General features: G+C 47.7%; 1 protein-coding gene across 2 annotated transcripts in view; it reads right to left on the bottom strand.

The window, feature by feature from the left end:
- HPSE2 (heparanase 2 (inactive)) overlaps positions 1 to 14,706 on the bottom strand; it is a 111,595-nt gene that overhangs the window by 36,403 nt on the left and 60,486 nt on the right. For both annotated transcript variants that reach the window (XM_062001912.1, XM_062001911.1), the window contains exons 4-5: positions 2,695 to 2,868; positions 1,947 to 2,118 (exon numbers count right to left, since the gene is read on the bottom strand). In XM_062001912.1, the coding sequence (XP_061857896.1) occupies positions 1,947 to 2,118; positions 2,695 to 2,868 (346 nt within the window). The remainder of the gene's footprint in view (positions 1 to 1,946; positions 2,119 to 2,694; positions 2,869 to 14,706) is intronic.

The following is a 14,706-nucleotide window of genomic DNA, read 5'->3' as shown; positions in this document are numbered from 1 at the left end:
ACTTCCTCAGGAACATGCTGAACCACATCCCATTCATCAGTTCTGTGGTGCTTCTCCAGAAGATAGCTCTCAGTAGCACTGACAATACTAAAGACACCTCAGGGAGCTGCTGGGAACAAAGCTCATGCTGTCAAGCAGCTTAGGCACTGGGGTTTATTTGTTTGTCCTTTTGCAACTCCATTTCCAAATACTGCAAATGACCATTTAGCCTTTTGTCTTTATGTAATCAGAGTTGTTCCTCATTTTTATGCCCTGCCTGGTAATAATGGGGTCTTTATGCAGAAATACAAGCAGCTCTTTTCTCGCAGGACCACATAGGCTGTACAGCCACACAGGCCACTCACCATAAGCTCATGACACCAGTGTTTGGAGTGCAGGGCACAAGGTTTCTCCATGGGAGAGAGAAGCCACTTTGGTCCCCTGCAGACTGGTGTCCGCATCGCTGGCAGACAGGGTTGGCAGCAGAGAAATGGCACATAGCCTGGAGAGGTGGTGTGCTCCTTACAGCTCTTTTAGTTTAGTGTGGGGTTCTGGAAAGCCTCCACCACCCTGTCACCTGGGCTGTTCAAACCCTAGCTCTTACCTACCTTCCTTTTCATTTGAGATGGTGTTTCTGCCATCCTCTCTGTCAGGCCGTGCGCTACGCTCCTGGGGTTGTGTCTCTCCAAGCACAGCCACAGCAATGCTGAGCTGCCCGACCAGCCTGGCCCTGCGCCTCGGCTCCTCTAGCCTGTCTTCCCTGGGACCCGGCTGTGCCGCACGAAGGGCAAACACAGCAGTAGGACTTCCCTTTCTCTAAGAGCTTCTTGGCTCTCATCCCTGCTGTTTTCCTTCCCCAGCCTGCTCCTCCTGGTGCTAACAGCTTTCCTGCTGATCGAGGCTACTACAATACCGTATCGCTGCCCCTGTGCTGCCCTCACCGCTTTGCCGGGGGCTCCAGTGGGTGATGGGCTCATGTGGCACCGGTGGTAGCTGTGGTGTGGGTGCAGGGCTGCTCCCTCACTTTTGTCAGCGAGAGGGATGCTGGCCGTGCAGCCGGTTCAACCAGCTTTATGGTCTCTCTGTGCTGCTGCAGCAGAGCTGAGAATCTGGCCCCGGCTCCCGCCTCACCGGGGACTGCATCAGTGTGCTGTTTATTGTTTCTGCCAGATCATTCATGCAGATGTTAATGAATGCTAGACCCAGCTTTGCTCCCAGCAGAGTCCCTTCCACACCTCCCCCTGCCCAGCCCTCTGCACTGGAGTTTCTGTTTACAGTCCTGCAGGGAATTTCCTCTCTGCTGCACGGTCTTCAAGCCGCACAGTCCCAATTCCTGCTGCCAGCAGGCTCCCACACCTCCCTGGTTCCTGTAGCTGTCCAGTGTCACCTCCAGGTGTCTGTGTCCCTCCCTGTCACCATCTTTCTCCACCTCTGGCCTCCCTAAACTAGAGATATGCCAGTTCTCCTAAGAGGGAGCACAGGGCTTGGCCAATGATGAAAAATGCTATGGATTCTTCTTCCAGATGGAGAAAGCACAAGGAGAAGGAATTATCAAAGGAATTTGTCCAGGAGGACTCTGAGACAATGTCTACACTGGTAAGTGATGTCAGGACCCACCTCCTGCAGTCCACAGGTATGCAGGAGCTTGCATCCACACCATTGCATTATCTTCACATCCCAACAAGGTAGGCACCTCAGTCTGCCTGTAATTTGGAAACTATGGGAATACTCGGGAGACTGTTAATCAGCCCAGTATAAAATCCCACCAAGGACCTCTGCCAAAGTTTAGCAGCACAGGTAACCATGTTCCCAAGGCCCTGGTATTGAGGTGGCTTAGCCACACACAGCCTGACTGTCCTGGCAGCTGTTGGACATTGGGAAGCCAAAGAACAAGTCTACCTGCCACAAACAGCATCAGTCTCAGGACGGGTTTATCATCTCTCCTTGATCAAAGCACCATCACTTACCTTTCCAGGAGAGCAATGACATTCTTTCTGGGCCTCCCAATGTTCGGCCCATAGAGGTTTGCTCTGGAATAAGTGCGGATAAGCTGCAGCAGGCTTCTCAGTTGGATGTAGTCCTTCCCTAGCTGGCTGCCGTTCACCGAGCGGCCGATAAGGGTCCGATAGTTATTGGGCTCTGGGAAAATAAAAACAGACAAGCAAGGCTTGCCAGCTCTGCTCCTTCAGCCGTGCTTCCGGATAAAGACACACAGCTCAGGCTGCTGCACAGCTTGAGCTCTGCAGAGCTGCCTGCCTGCTTCGCCGAGCAGCAGAGAACCCTCTGAGGAGTGGATGAGGGCCATCATTTGCTCTCCCATGCCAGGATCTCCTCCCGCACCCCTTTTGCTGGGTGCTGGGTGAAGGACCTGCACCTTGGTGTCATGCTCCTGTCCCCACAGGGTCCCCCACTTCCCTTGGGACTGTAACCATCATGCGAGCCCATACAGCTGCTGTCTGGCCACTCAAGGACCAGCTGTGCCCAGCAACTGGGGCAGAAACATTGTATAATGCTTCATACCAACTCATGGAAACATCCAGCTAAGTGGCTAACAGGTCCACCTAAGACATCGTGCTCATATAGGGGAGGCCTTTAAATCCCTCTGAAACTACACTGAGCAAGCATCGTGGGATCTGCAAATATCCTCTTCTAAAAGGAAACACCTTTCTGCTGCAGCGAGCTCCATTCCCGTGGCTCTCCTGTTCCCACACTCACCGTTGCCCAGCTCCCAGGAGATGTTGTACTTTTTGCTGGCACTGTACTTCAGCAGGCTGAGGGCATTGGAGCTGTTCCAGGAGTTGTTGGGATTTCGGCGCAAAGCATTCAGTGCAAAGATCAGGTGAAGGCCAGAGCAGTCAGCAAAGTTATAGAGTTTGTCTAGAGACCTGGCTGGGAAGAAACAAAAACCAGTTTGTAATTCAAATAAAAGACAGTTCCAGGGAGGTTCAAATGATCTTGCTGTCCATCAGCCTTCTGTAGGATGAGCCAGGGTCAAATGCCATCCCTGTGACATCTGTAACCGCAGAAACGCACCTGAACTTTGAAACAGGGATAGGATTCCAGGTGTGGGCTCATATCCTTCCAGCATGAAACTTGGATGCCCTCCACCACCTTGTCAGAGCTAGGGGCCATGTTACTAGAGATAAGTGACTTTTTAACATCTCTTTTCATCTGCTCTTGGCAAGGAAAGTTCAGCCTTTCCTGTGCTTATCCCGCCTTGCAGCTCTTTCAGAACAGATCCCTGCAGTGCCCGGGAGCAGAGGGGGAAATCACTGGCCCAGGACTTCCAGGTCACAGCCACCTCTCCTTGCACACCACCACAGCCTTCTCTCTGCTTCCACAGCTCCCTGTCTGTGCACTAACCAAGCTCCAAGAATGACCAAATAGATCTTTCAAGGTGTGCACCATGCACCCAGCTCTGCAGGTAGAGGAGAGCTCCCTTCCTGGTCACAGGCTGACCAAGCCCTGCTGCCAGGGTGGCCCTCCTTTGTGTCCTACCTGCTGACTTCAAAGCTCCCCATTCGGCATCTCCCCTGTGGTACCGTGGCCTTGACGACCACTCGGGAAACAGCCAGTACCAGCAGGAAAGACCAAAGAAAGGGCTGCCCCGCTACTCAGGGAGGACTGACATTAGCACAGAGTGCTGCTGGGAGAGACAAAATGCTTTATGTCCTTTTTTTCCCCTTCTGTCTTCCCTAAAAACTCAAAAGCAATCAAATGCCTGATGAAGCTTAATGCCAGTGTTAGCAGGAGGAGAACATGTGACAGCAAGAGGAGATTTGGTTAGAGAATAATTAGATAACTGTAGTGTTTTAAATCATCCCTGCCTGTTGAACTGCATCCCAGGACACTCAGCGAGCTTCCTGAAGCAGCCTCGAAGATGCAACCACTTAACTGTGAGGAGCCACCGGGGATGGGGAGGTTCCAGGGGGCTGGGGAGGGCAGACCGAGGGCTCTGCTTTCAGCAGAGGGGAAGGAGGCACTGGGGAATTACAGAGCAGGCAGACTGGCTTCAGGTCCCAGAAAAATACTTGGACAAATAATCAAACTGCTTGTCAGCACTTACAAAATATAAGGAGATGATCAACAGCCACAGGAATGTGTCAAGAACAAATCACAAAGCAATCTACTGACAGGAGAGCAGGGCTCACGGGCAGCAAGCAGCCACTTAGGTCTTATACCTTTATGGGTTTTACAGCTTTTGACACGATTGCACAGGATGTTCTCTCCAGAAAGTGAGTTAACCCTGATCTAGACTGAACTGCAGGAAGAAATATGCACACTGAGAGCAGCTACCAGTAATTTGCTGTTAAACCAAGGAGTCTAGGCAGCCTGCTCTGTGTCTTCTTACACATTTCCAATAAAGAAAGGTATAAGGGAGTGGAAGATGCACATGTCAGACTTCCCATGGCACTAAGGTGATAGCATGCATCATTGCCAAGGGAGCTGAAGGGGATGGTGAGGAGGTGACAGCATGCCCAGGGAGTTGCTCTGAGCTCAGGGTGATGCTCCGTGACAGCCTGTACTCACACTGCCCAGCCAAGGTGCAAGAGAGACGGTGACAGGCGGGAGCTGCTCACTCCAGTCGGGGTAAGCTGCTGCATGTCTGCATTTATTCCATTGCACTTCCTCACCACTGGAAGCCTCAGTGAATATGGGGCCATCTCTGAGGTCTGAGAAGAACCATCTTATTTTTAGAGCAATGTTTTAAGGAGGGTCAAGGAAATAAGCTAACTGAGTAGCTAACGTTTAATGGAACACAGCAAAGACATGGAAAGAAGAAGAAAGGAAAAACATGGGCAAGAAATTCCTAATCCCTTTCACAGCCTTTTTCTAAATGCTACTGATTGAGTGAAAAGTAGCTGAATTAGATTAATCTAATGTGTTCATCCCACTGGTTCAGGCACATTAGCTGTTTTTCTGGATGATGAGTGAATTAGAGACAGATACAGTTACTTAATACTCATTTACTTCAGACCTTCAGGCAAAAAGCTGCATTTGAAATGAGACTCCTACAAAGAGGAATAAGATAGACCTCTAAATAACAATACGAAGATAGCAAAAAGGTATTACCTGCAGTTCCCCTGCTAGAAATGAAACCTTTTTGCTGTCACAAACCAGTTGTAGTTCTTAAGTACTACAGGAGGGGATTTAGTTCATGTTTAGGAGCCTCTGCAGAGGACTGGGAATTGATTTTCCATGCATCCACCAGAGGAAACAAGCCGTCTGTTTATCCCAGTGCAGGGCCTGCCACTGTGAAATTATATTTTCCCCATGACACTTATTTTGTTTCTGTGCGCCTGGACACAGAGATGCCACGTGTGTTTCATGTTCTGCCATGACTTTCCAAGCTGGAAACCTTGGAAAGAGCTAGGAGAAAAACACAGATGTCTGTGGGTTGCTCCTGCATGTTTCCAGTGGTCTCCGAGCACACAAACAGGCTGCAATGAGGCCACAAAGAGCAGAAAACTACCAATAAACATATCTCTGCATCAAACCAGATTGTTAATGTGGGAACTCTTAGTATCAAGAGTATCAGGTGTCGAGTCCAACTTATCTCCTTCATCCTTGGCAGCTGTCTTGGGATAGCATGAACCTGGAAGCACCGGTTACTCTAGCAGAGCCTTGGTGACCAGTTTTCACAAGATGCCCAACCATTAGCGGTTAAAGGGCATGTCTGACTCCTCCTGAGACGACTGCCTTAAACTGCACATCTCCATTGCAGACAGCTGCAGTTAGATGAGAAGAGTACTGTCATGGGTGGCTAAATCACAAAAAGAAGCATATTTAGAAGACCTCAAGTGATGTCCAGCCCTCCCTAAGTAAAAACAGAGCCAAAAGACAATGCTATAAATATTTTACTGCCATGACTAGGGATGGCCACATTACTTCTAAGTAATGAGAACACGAAGAATCGGAGTATTATTAACAGCTGGCTAAAACTCACTTTGAATTCTGGATAATTGCACTGTTTCTTCTTCATCAAACTCAGAAAATCTTACAGGAATTTAACCTTTCCCCGGCTAACAGATCATTAGGCAAGGCTTTCACAAAGCATTTCCACAGAAAAAGCCATTGTCTTACCAGAATGAACCTTAATGGAGCAGAACAGAATTTATAAGACGTTCTCCCTGCCCCTGTTCCCCCCTCTGCCCAGTGCAAAGATGCACACACTCGGTGCTCACGTGCAACCGAGCGCAGGGAGAAGGAACAAAGCAACAAAAATAGGCAAAAAAAGGAATAAAAGAAGTGTGCAAGGATACTGAGAACCACTTCTGTGGGACTAACAGCAGACAGTAGGCACAGGCGGAAGGCCCATGGCCCTCGCACAAAAAAGGAATCCCAAGATATTTGACCTTCCTCAACATTTTACGCCCTCAGTTGCAGAGGCTTGAAGGCATCTGGAGAGTGAATACTGCCCAAGGATGCATGGCTGGGTGGCTGCCAGTGAAGATCTGCTTGCAATCCTGCCCTCAGCTGAAGCTCTGCACAGGAACTAAAGATTTTGGCTGCCAGCATTGATCTCTTACCCTGCACAGAGGGGGGACAAACAATTTCAAAATGCAGGAGAAGGTGTCAGTGAGGCCACAAATGGTCATGGGGTTCATGGGACAAAGTATGTCCTCTGGGCTTCTTTCCCATTTTTCTCCATTTTACAAGAGGCTAAATTTTAAAGGTCTCTGAAAGATGGATGGCACTTAACTCTGTGGCATGCCAACGCAAATCTGAGGCACATTAAAATGTCTCTGGCAGTTTAAAACAATTGGAAAGACTTTCCAGTTGTAGTTACTGAATTAAACATTATACCAGAGACTTTATAAAGAACATAATATTGACTGCCATTTGGTAAGAGGGACAGTTCAATAATCTCTGGATTTGAAAGTCTTCCACAATTTTTAATCTGCTTCAGGAATCCTGCTTTGGCAGGGCTTAGTATGAGGAGTGGAAATTCATGTGCACGCTGAGATGGAGGCTGAGCTCAGGCAGTGGAGTGAGGGGTGGCGGGGCATGGCACGGCGTGCCGGGGGCTTTCGTAACTCTGGGAAGTCAACCAGGAGGACAGGAAAGAAGAGCTTGTTCTCCCTCTTTCTCCACCGTTCACTGCATCCATCTCATGCACGTAGAGTGTGTGTCAGCACTGAGGAGGATGGGGTGAGAGCTGCCCCGGAGCGGGCAGAGCACACCGCACTCCCCACACTCGCAGGTCAGCAGAAGGACCAAGCCAATGCACAAAACATCAACTCTTCTGTTAATACAGTAAAGAAATGCAGTTCTAGAAATAATGATTTCAACTAATCCCAGGTATTGCTCGACTCAGTGTTCCCCATAAATTCTGAGCAATACCTGGAGTGTCCCTGCAAACAGCTCCTGCTGCCAGTGCCAAAGCCAGCAGCATCCCCTGCCCCTTGAGCACTGCACAGGAGATAGCAGGGGGAAGGGGTTGGGAAAGACCTGGCAGAGAGAAAAGACAAGCCCAAAGAGAGCTTTACAGGAAAGGGGCAGAAACAGCAGTACAGACTGTTCAGACAAGAGATGAGTAAGATGGCTGGTGAGAACAATGAATGGAAAAAAGAAAGGTATTCCCACTAATAAAAGAACAAGTGGGTACATGGAAAACCTATTTACAAACAAATTGCCACCATAGTCAGCTGAATCCCATTTGCATTGGCTCTCTTGGGCTGAAAATCCTCATAAAACCACATGTGTGTGGTGAGGACTTAATGTTTTCTTAGCAAATACTTATGAATCAGAAGATACGCAACAGGCAACCAGAGTAACTCCAGACCCATGGGACAGGTCTGCAAAACTGCCTTGAAATCTTCCCAGGGATTCCATCCCCAGTCATGGTAGGGTTTCAGACAGGGAAAACAGAACCCCACCCTGATCCATGATTTGCACAATTAGAGCCCCAAAGAGCAGCTTTTGCCATCACTGCAAGTTCAGAGGAGAAGCAACATCCCACACCATCTGTATGCACTACAACATCCAGCTTGGTCCACTAGATCATGGGAAGATTTTCCTACTCTAGCTGCATGCTGAGTCTTTCCTTCAAAGTTGCCGCTTAATGAGAATTTTAAAGATTTCGAGGCTACCAAGAAACCCACACAGTTGCTGGAAATTGCATTCAAATGATGACCATCCCAGCTGGGAAGCTGTTTGGTTTTAATTCAGTCTTCTGAAGCATTTTGCTATGCAGTAAAACCACACCGTGTAAAGATGCTGAAGAATTCCCAGGCAAAACTGCTGGCAGAAGGGAAAAGTTTGCTCGCCTCAGAGACACGGTTCACCTGAATTGCTCCCTCTACCTGGTCAGGCTTCCCGTTTCCCACCAAGAGAGTGGAGGTGGGCAGAACCATTCCTTGTTCTCCTTTACCTCCAAGGCTTCCTTATTGCTCTACAAGGAAGCAAACGCTGCTTGCAGGAAGCGCTTCCCAAGGCAAGGTTCAGCGTTGGAGGTCTGCTCTGAGCGACAAGAAGTGCTTTGGCAGAGCCTAACGGTGCTATAGAACAGGGATCTAGTTTAATCCCATCTGAAGAATACCTGAAAGTTGGAGGAACTGGCCTTAATACTGCCAGCCAGTAAAGAAATGCTGTGCACTGTGTGTTAATGAGAACCTGGATTTTATATCCAGCTGGATGACAGATGGGGGATCTGGCGTTGTTCCCCCCGGAGTATCGAGGGGGCCTTGTTCCAAGGGAATTGTTGTCATCATCCCTGGTCTTTAAGCAGCTGAACATCGACCCTCAATATTCATTCAAGTCTTTAACTAGATTTTTCATTTCACTGCCAATGCAGAGGTGATTATGCTGACCACGTGAGCTAGGTTTAGTCCTTACCACCACCGTACAGAAATAGCAGTCTGGGGGCTTGGTGTCAATCTCTCGCCAATAAGGAGCTTGGCCGGCAGCCATGGATTGTGGGCTGAGTTCCCAGCTGGCATATAACTTGGAAGACAACCACAAGGTCTGGGTTCAATATCCAATTGCTAAGGAGTCTGGCTGACAGCCTCATTTTGTGGAATGAATCCCAAATTAATATAATGCTTTTGATACCAGACAAGGGGCATGGCCCCCTTCCAAATGCTGCAAGGGCTCAGATAAAAGCCGTAGGCATCGGGTTCAGTGTGTAAACGGTATCGAGGTCGGATAACAATCAGGATTGGGCTTAATCCTCAGATGGTGAGAAAAAGGAACGAGTCCTGAGCTCTGCCTTCATGCAAAAAAGAAAAAACAAAAAAGAAGAAAAATAGAGCTGAAACGAGCAGAATAGCTCTGTTTTCAATCCTTGCGTGGTAAAGAGCTCACAGGACAGTAATGGTTTCTAGGAACAAGTGTAAATTGACATGGAGCTTCAGAAGAGATGTGGGATCTGGGTTCAATCTCCAAATACTGTAAAGCTCAGATAATGGCCAGAGGGGCAATTTTCAAACTCTCTGTTCCAGTCTGGTGCCTGGGAAGGAACCAAGTTCGCATTACAACTAAGAAAGCTATTTTCTTCTGCTGCATAACTTAAGACATTTTCCCTTTTGGATGGAGATGAATCTAGTGTCTCCAAAAGTTTCAGAGGGAAATGGGAGTGGGTGGGGAGGGGGTTACAGGTTTGAGCAAAGCAGAATAAAGCAAGAGAAAAATATGACTGTGAGCACCACCTGCTCTTGTACACCTTGTTGGCCACCCCAGATCACTGGGCTTGAGCCATGGAAACTGTTCCAGAGAAAACAAGGGTACAGCTCATCAGCACCCTTCAACTGGTGTGAAACGGCGTGTGCAGCACTAACTCCCTCCCGCTCTCATAGCTCTCTCCTGGAGCAGCCCTCTGATGCAGCTAGGCTAGTTTGCTTAAAGTCATTCCACTTTGTGTAAAGGGATGTGAATAAAATGTCTATCAAATATTCAAGTACCACTTTGAGAGGGCATTTGAAGTTGGTCTGTTACGTAGGAAACCCTTCCTGGGTGAGGTTTTATTGAAAGGGATATTGATCCTGGGAAACGCTTCAAATTGGATAAATTGGCACCACCTCCCTTCCCTTGAGAAAATGCTTCAGAATCTAATTCTGACCCCTGAGTCTCTCTCAGCTTTAGCTCTAAAATCCAAGTAGAACGGACTACAGAGGACAGGGCCTGATCATTGCGAGTGCTGCTATAACAAGCCACAGATTTGTCAGTCTGACCTCCAGCTAGCCAGACTCTTGAGTAACAATGGCAGGCTTGGGATAAATCCCCCCTGTCCCCCCGTCCCCCTTCCAAAAACACTCTCTCAGGGCAGCAGCTACTCATTCCTAAAGACCAAGGGTACTAAAGACAAGCCTTGTCAGCACCATCCCCTGCATGGGTAGTGGACACAGCCCAGCATTTTGCTCTTTAGCCTGTGTAGTGCTATGATGCTGGGGACAGGTTACAGCCCATGCCCCAAAGCTGTCTCTCTCCGGGCTGTACCTATGCACGTTGGAGGGAGTGAACCCGCCGGGCTTGGGAACACGGCTGTAGATACAACCCAGCGCCTCTGCCAGACCGTTTGCTGACAGAATGACTGTTTTATATGGCTATAAGAGCAGCTATAAGTACAGCTGTCTGAAAAGCAACAAAATCTATGATGTGTGTTTCTAAATCCAATGACAGCTGGCAGTGCTGCGCTGCAACTCATTCCTTCTTTTACACAGTTTAGCTAAAACACTTCTCTGCAATCGCCCTGATTTATCAACAAACAGCAGTTTCTGGAACAATTTAAAAGCTTTCCCAAATAGGCAAGAAGTGGTCAGCTCTTCGAGCACTCAGCAATCTGCGAGCTCCCAAATAGGCAGGCAGCTGGAGATGGATGGGCACGGCTGATGGGAGGATGGAATGCCCTCCCTGGCCACCTCACAGGGAGGACAGGGCTGTGTCTCACAGCAGGATGGTGGGGTTTGGGGCAGAAGTACCTGGGCAGATGCACAGCATTACCCACAGCTAGGGGCAACGGTGATTTATGTGGTTTAAAGCTGGCTTGAGGTGCAAATGTGAGCCATTTCTCGCTGTCACAGAGGTGACTTGGTCTCTGCATGGTACTGGTCCTCAGCCAAGAAAGCCAAGTCTCACCTCCTGGGCATGGGGAAACTCACACAGCCTAAACCCACACAGATGTGTACCAGACAGTGTAACAGCTTCCTGTACAGCCATACTTTGTAACACTAGGCAGAGTGAGAAGACACAAGGGCAGGCTGCATGTCTGTTTTCACGCTCATCTCCTCCTGCCAACTGTGAGGACATCACTTGCCTCACTGGCAAGCTGCACCCGCATCATTCTTATGCAATACTGCAGTTGCAAGGCCAAAGTTTGCTTTATAAATGCTCTTTCTCGACTGCACCTGAAGTGCTAACACTGCAGAGAGGAGCAATGTTCTCAGTGCTCTCCAGCACAAGCTGAGCAACACCCTGTGCACACGCTGCATGGCTAAACTGGAATGACAGATGTACATGTACAAAGCATGCTTTTAACATCTTCATTTTATCTCAGGAGAATGCTTCTCCCAGGTTACCTTATTCCAATTCCCTTCAGCCCAGCCAGCAGCTCCTGTGCTCCGTTTTTGCTGCCTCAATGCCTGTCATGTGGCAGACATGATTCAGGGATGATTTGGAAGCCAGACCCTCTCAACAGCATCCCTAGAGCCCGTAGAAGGCACAGGGCCTTGTACCACCATGCCTCTGTACCTCCTGCTCCCTGGGGCTCCGACTGCTCTGGAGGACAGTGGCACTGATCAGTCACGCTAGCAAGCTGAAATACCACATCGGGAACAAATTCAAACTGTCGACTTTAGCATTGCCAAACCCCAACATTCAACAATCATGAGTCAAACTCCCAAAAATCATGGGACTGGCTTGAGAAAGCTGGTTTTAACATCATTTTCATGGCCTGCTGTTTTCAGAAATTTTAGGTGCCTTTACAGGACGTTTTTAAGCTGTACTGCTACCAGGAGAGCTAAAATCTGCCTTGGTTTTAGTTTTCCTTTTAATGTCAGTGGATGTGCAGCAAAATAATCCTTTTATTTTACAAGTTGCCTTGCTTCTCCATGAGTGGGGGCTATGGCCAGTGGCCAGGGATGGCAGGAACAAGCCTGGCAGCCCTTGCCAGTGGGCACCGCAGCAGAGATGCTCTGCCACTCGGCAGGGATCTGCCCATCTGCTTTTACAATCCCTAGATATTTTGGGAGGAGGGTAAACCTAGAACCAACAAAGATCAGGTGCTTTGTTTTACGGGTCTGATTCAATGTTTCCTATCCACAGCTGTGGCGTGCTGCTGAAAGGGCTGATCCCAGTCCCGGCCCATCCTCTTCTCGCCATCAGCCATCCCTGACTGTTCCTGCTCAGCAGAGCAGCTGATTTCCCTGGGAGGAAGGGGGAGTGACTAGGGCTCTTTGCACACTTTGTGAGCTGGGCATCTGGTATTTTTCAAAACTCTAAAACATTTTAACTGAATACTGTCCCAAAGAAGAAAAACAACAAAAACCCAAAGCAAACCCCAACCAAAAAAACAACACATCAAACCGGAAATGTTTCAATCTGAAATCCTTAATTAAAACCACACTCTTTGGTACATAAAGAGGGAAGTTAAAACAGAAATGTACTTTTGCACATTACAGACAGCATTATAATAAACACAGAGCGCTGCCAAGAAAGAGGCATTTTCAAGGCTAAAGTAGGTGCCTCCAGCTGCACTCAAATACTGTCAGAGGGCAAGTCCATGCTGCCGAGTGACATTGCACTTGAACACGATAGCAAATGACCGTGATAGGAGGATGAGGAAGACAGCAATTATTGGCACAGATCGCTAGCTCTGCGGCAATGACCACAACCCACTGGGGTCTGTGAACTCCATTGACTTCCCACAGATCCCAGGCCCTGGTCTTAATCTGTAAAATATTGGAAGGAACTGGCCCTGGCTCTTTCTGCTCCTCTGGGCTCACAGATAACGGTTCAGCTGGAGGGACCCGGTTTGGCAGGAGCTCTCCCCAGCTAATCTTTGGGGGAAGTTTGTACCAAAGCACACAGGGTGGAGTCTGAACCTGATTTTGGAGGCAAAAATGGCTGGAAAAGTCCAGCATCAGTAGCCTGGCGTGCCACGTCGTTCAGCCCGGGATGTACACAAGGAGGGCAGGAGTCAAGCCCAGTTCCTAAGCAGGATAGATCATATCTTTTGTAAAGGTTTCCACTGCCAGCTTAAAATTTGCTGCAAGTATGGAAATCAACCTATCCCTCTGTAAAATTTTGCAGTTATTTCATGTCCACAGTCAGAATAGGCACCTGACTTCTAGTCAAAATGTACTTCTGTTGGCTTCCTAGTGACTGGATCTTGCTACGCCCCTGCCTGCTAGGTTTTTGTATCTTCTGAATAGCTCAAAATTAAGATCAAGCCTCCTCAAAATACATTTGTTTTAAGTAGCATTTGTTGCAGGTCTTCGGTATTTTCACAGTAATGCAAGTTAGTCTTCTGCAGAGAGACGATGCTGGAAAAAGTAGTATCTGGGTGAAGATGACTGGAACCTTTCCAACCTAGAGAGAGGTCAGGAAACTGGGTCTGGAGGGAGCCACTTGCCAAAGCTGGTGAGTGCACCAACACTAACTGAAAGCTTGGGATATGACTGAGAGAAAAGGTCAAGCAGGGCAGAAAAAAATCTCTGAGTGAGAATAACAGGGCAGCTTTCTGATCATATTATATGTCTGCACATAAATGCCAAGAGAACACACAATAAACAAGACTCCTGTTAAGGCCCTCATATACAGCTACAGCATTTACCCCCACACATGCTTTATGGAAAGACATCACTGGAGGGAAATACTGATGTGCAAAGATAAAACTTGCTTAGAAATCAGAACAAGGAAATAGGGATTTTTTTTTTCTTTTTTTAGTATTAAGAATACTTTGAAGTTCAAGAAGAGGTGAGGAACAGACTTTTTGCATGTCTCCAGGGACAGAGAAAAAAACAAGGAGCACAGAAGATATCACACAGAGCTCCATTAATCAGAAATACAATATGGATGATGCCTTTTTGAGCATCTGCATGGAGCAGCCAAATTATTAGAGTTTGTAGGAACAGGTAGTTTTAATTATACTGGCATCTGCTAGAGACAGAGCAAGGCAGGATCCAGACACACTGAGCTGCTGGAATGTGTGAGGAAAAGTTGCTCTGAAGAAGGAAAAGTAGCAGGGAAGGGGATGTTTATTATCAAGATATTATTGGTACAGAAAGTTGATTAATAGTCCAAAACTGGAAGTAAATTTGAGTGCAAGAGATTACAAAACCGTAAAGTTCAGAAATTTAAGGCAGTGAAGGAACGAGAACAACGGATTAAAGATAATGTATTTCAAAAAAAAAAGAGCAAATTTGAACAAATTTAGGGCAGAGGTCAAGAGGATCTCTGGGGAAGGGAGTTTAAGACAGCATTTCCCAACCAGTGAGACATGGAGAGGCAACAGCTGTGCTGTGGGTCCAGAGGAGAGAGCAGCAGAAAGAACAACAGGAAAAGACCCTGCAAATACATACAAATAAGAGGAAGAAAGAGGAAAATATCAAACTGCAACTCAGAGAGTAAACACTGTATTTACATAGAGACAGATCTTTGCTTGAGTTTTCATAAAAACAATTAACTGTGACACGACTGGCAATTAGACTAATTTTAAGTGTGAAACAGAAACAAACCTGAAAAGGGAAGGCACAGATGAAAGACCGCTTAGGAAACATAAACCACAGA

This window comes from Colius striatus, chromosome 8 (genome assembly GCF_028858725.1).
Source record: "Colius striatus isolate bColStr4 chromosome 8, bColStr4.1.hap1, whole genome shotgun sequence".
NCBI classification, from domain to species: Eukaryota; Metazoa; Chordata; class Aves; order Coliiformes; family Coliidae; genus Colius; species Colius striatus.
The sequence above is the reverse complement of the archived record's forward strand: the minus strand, read 5'-3'. Positions and strand labels throughout refer to the sequence as shown.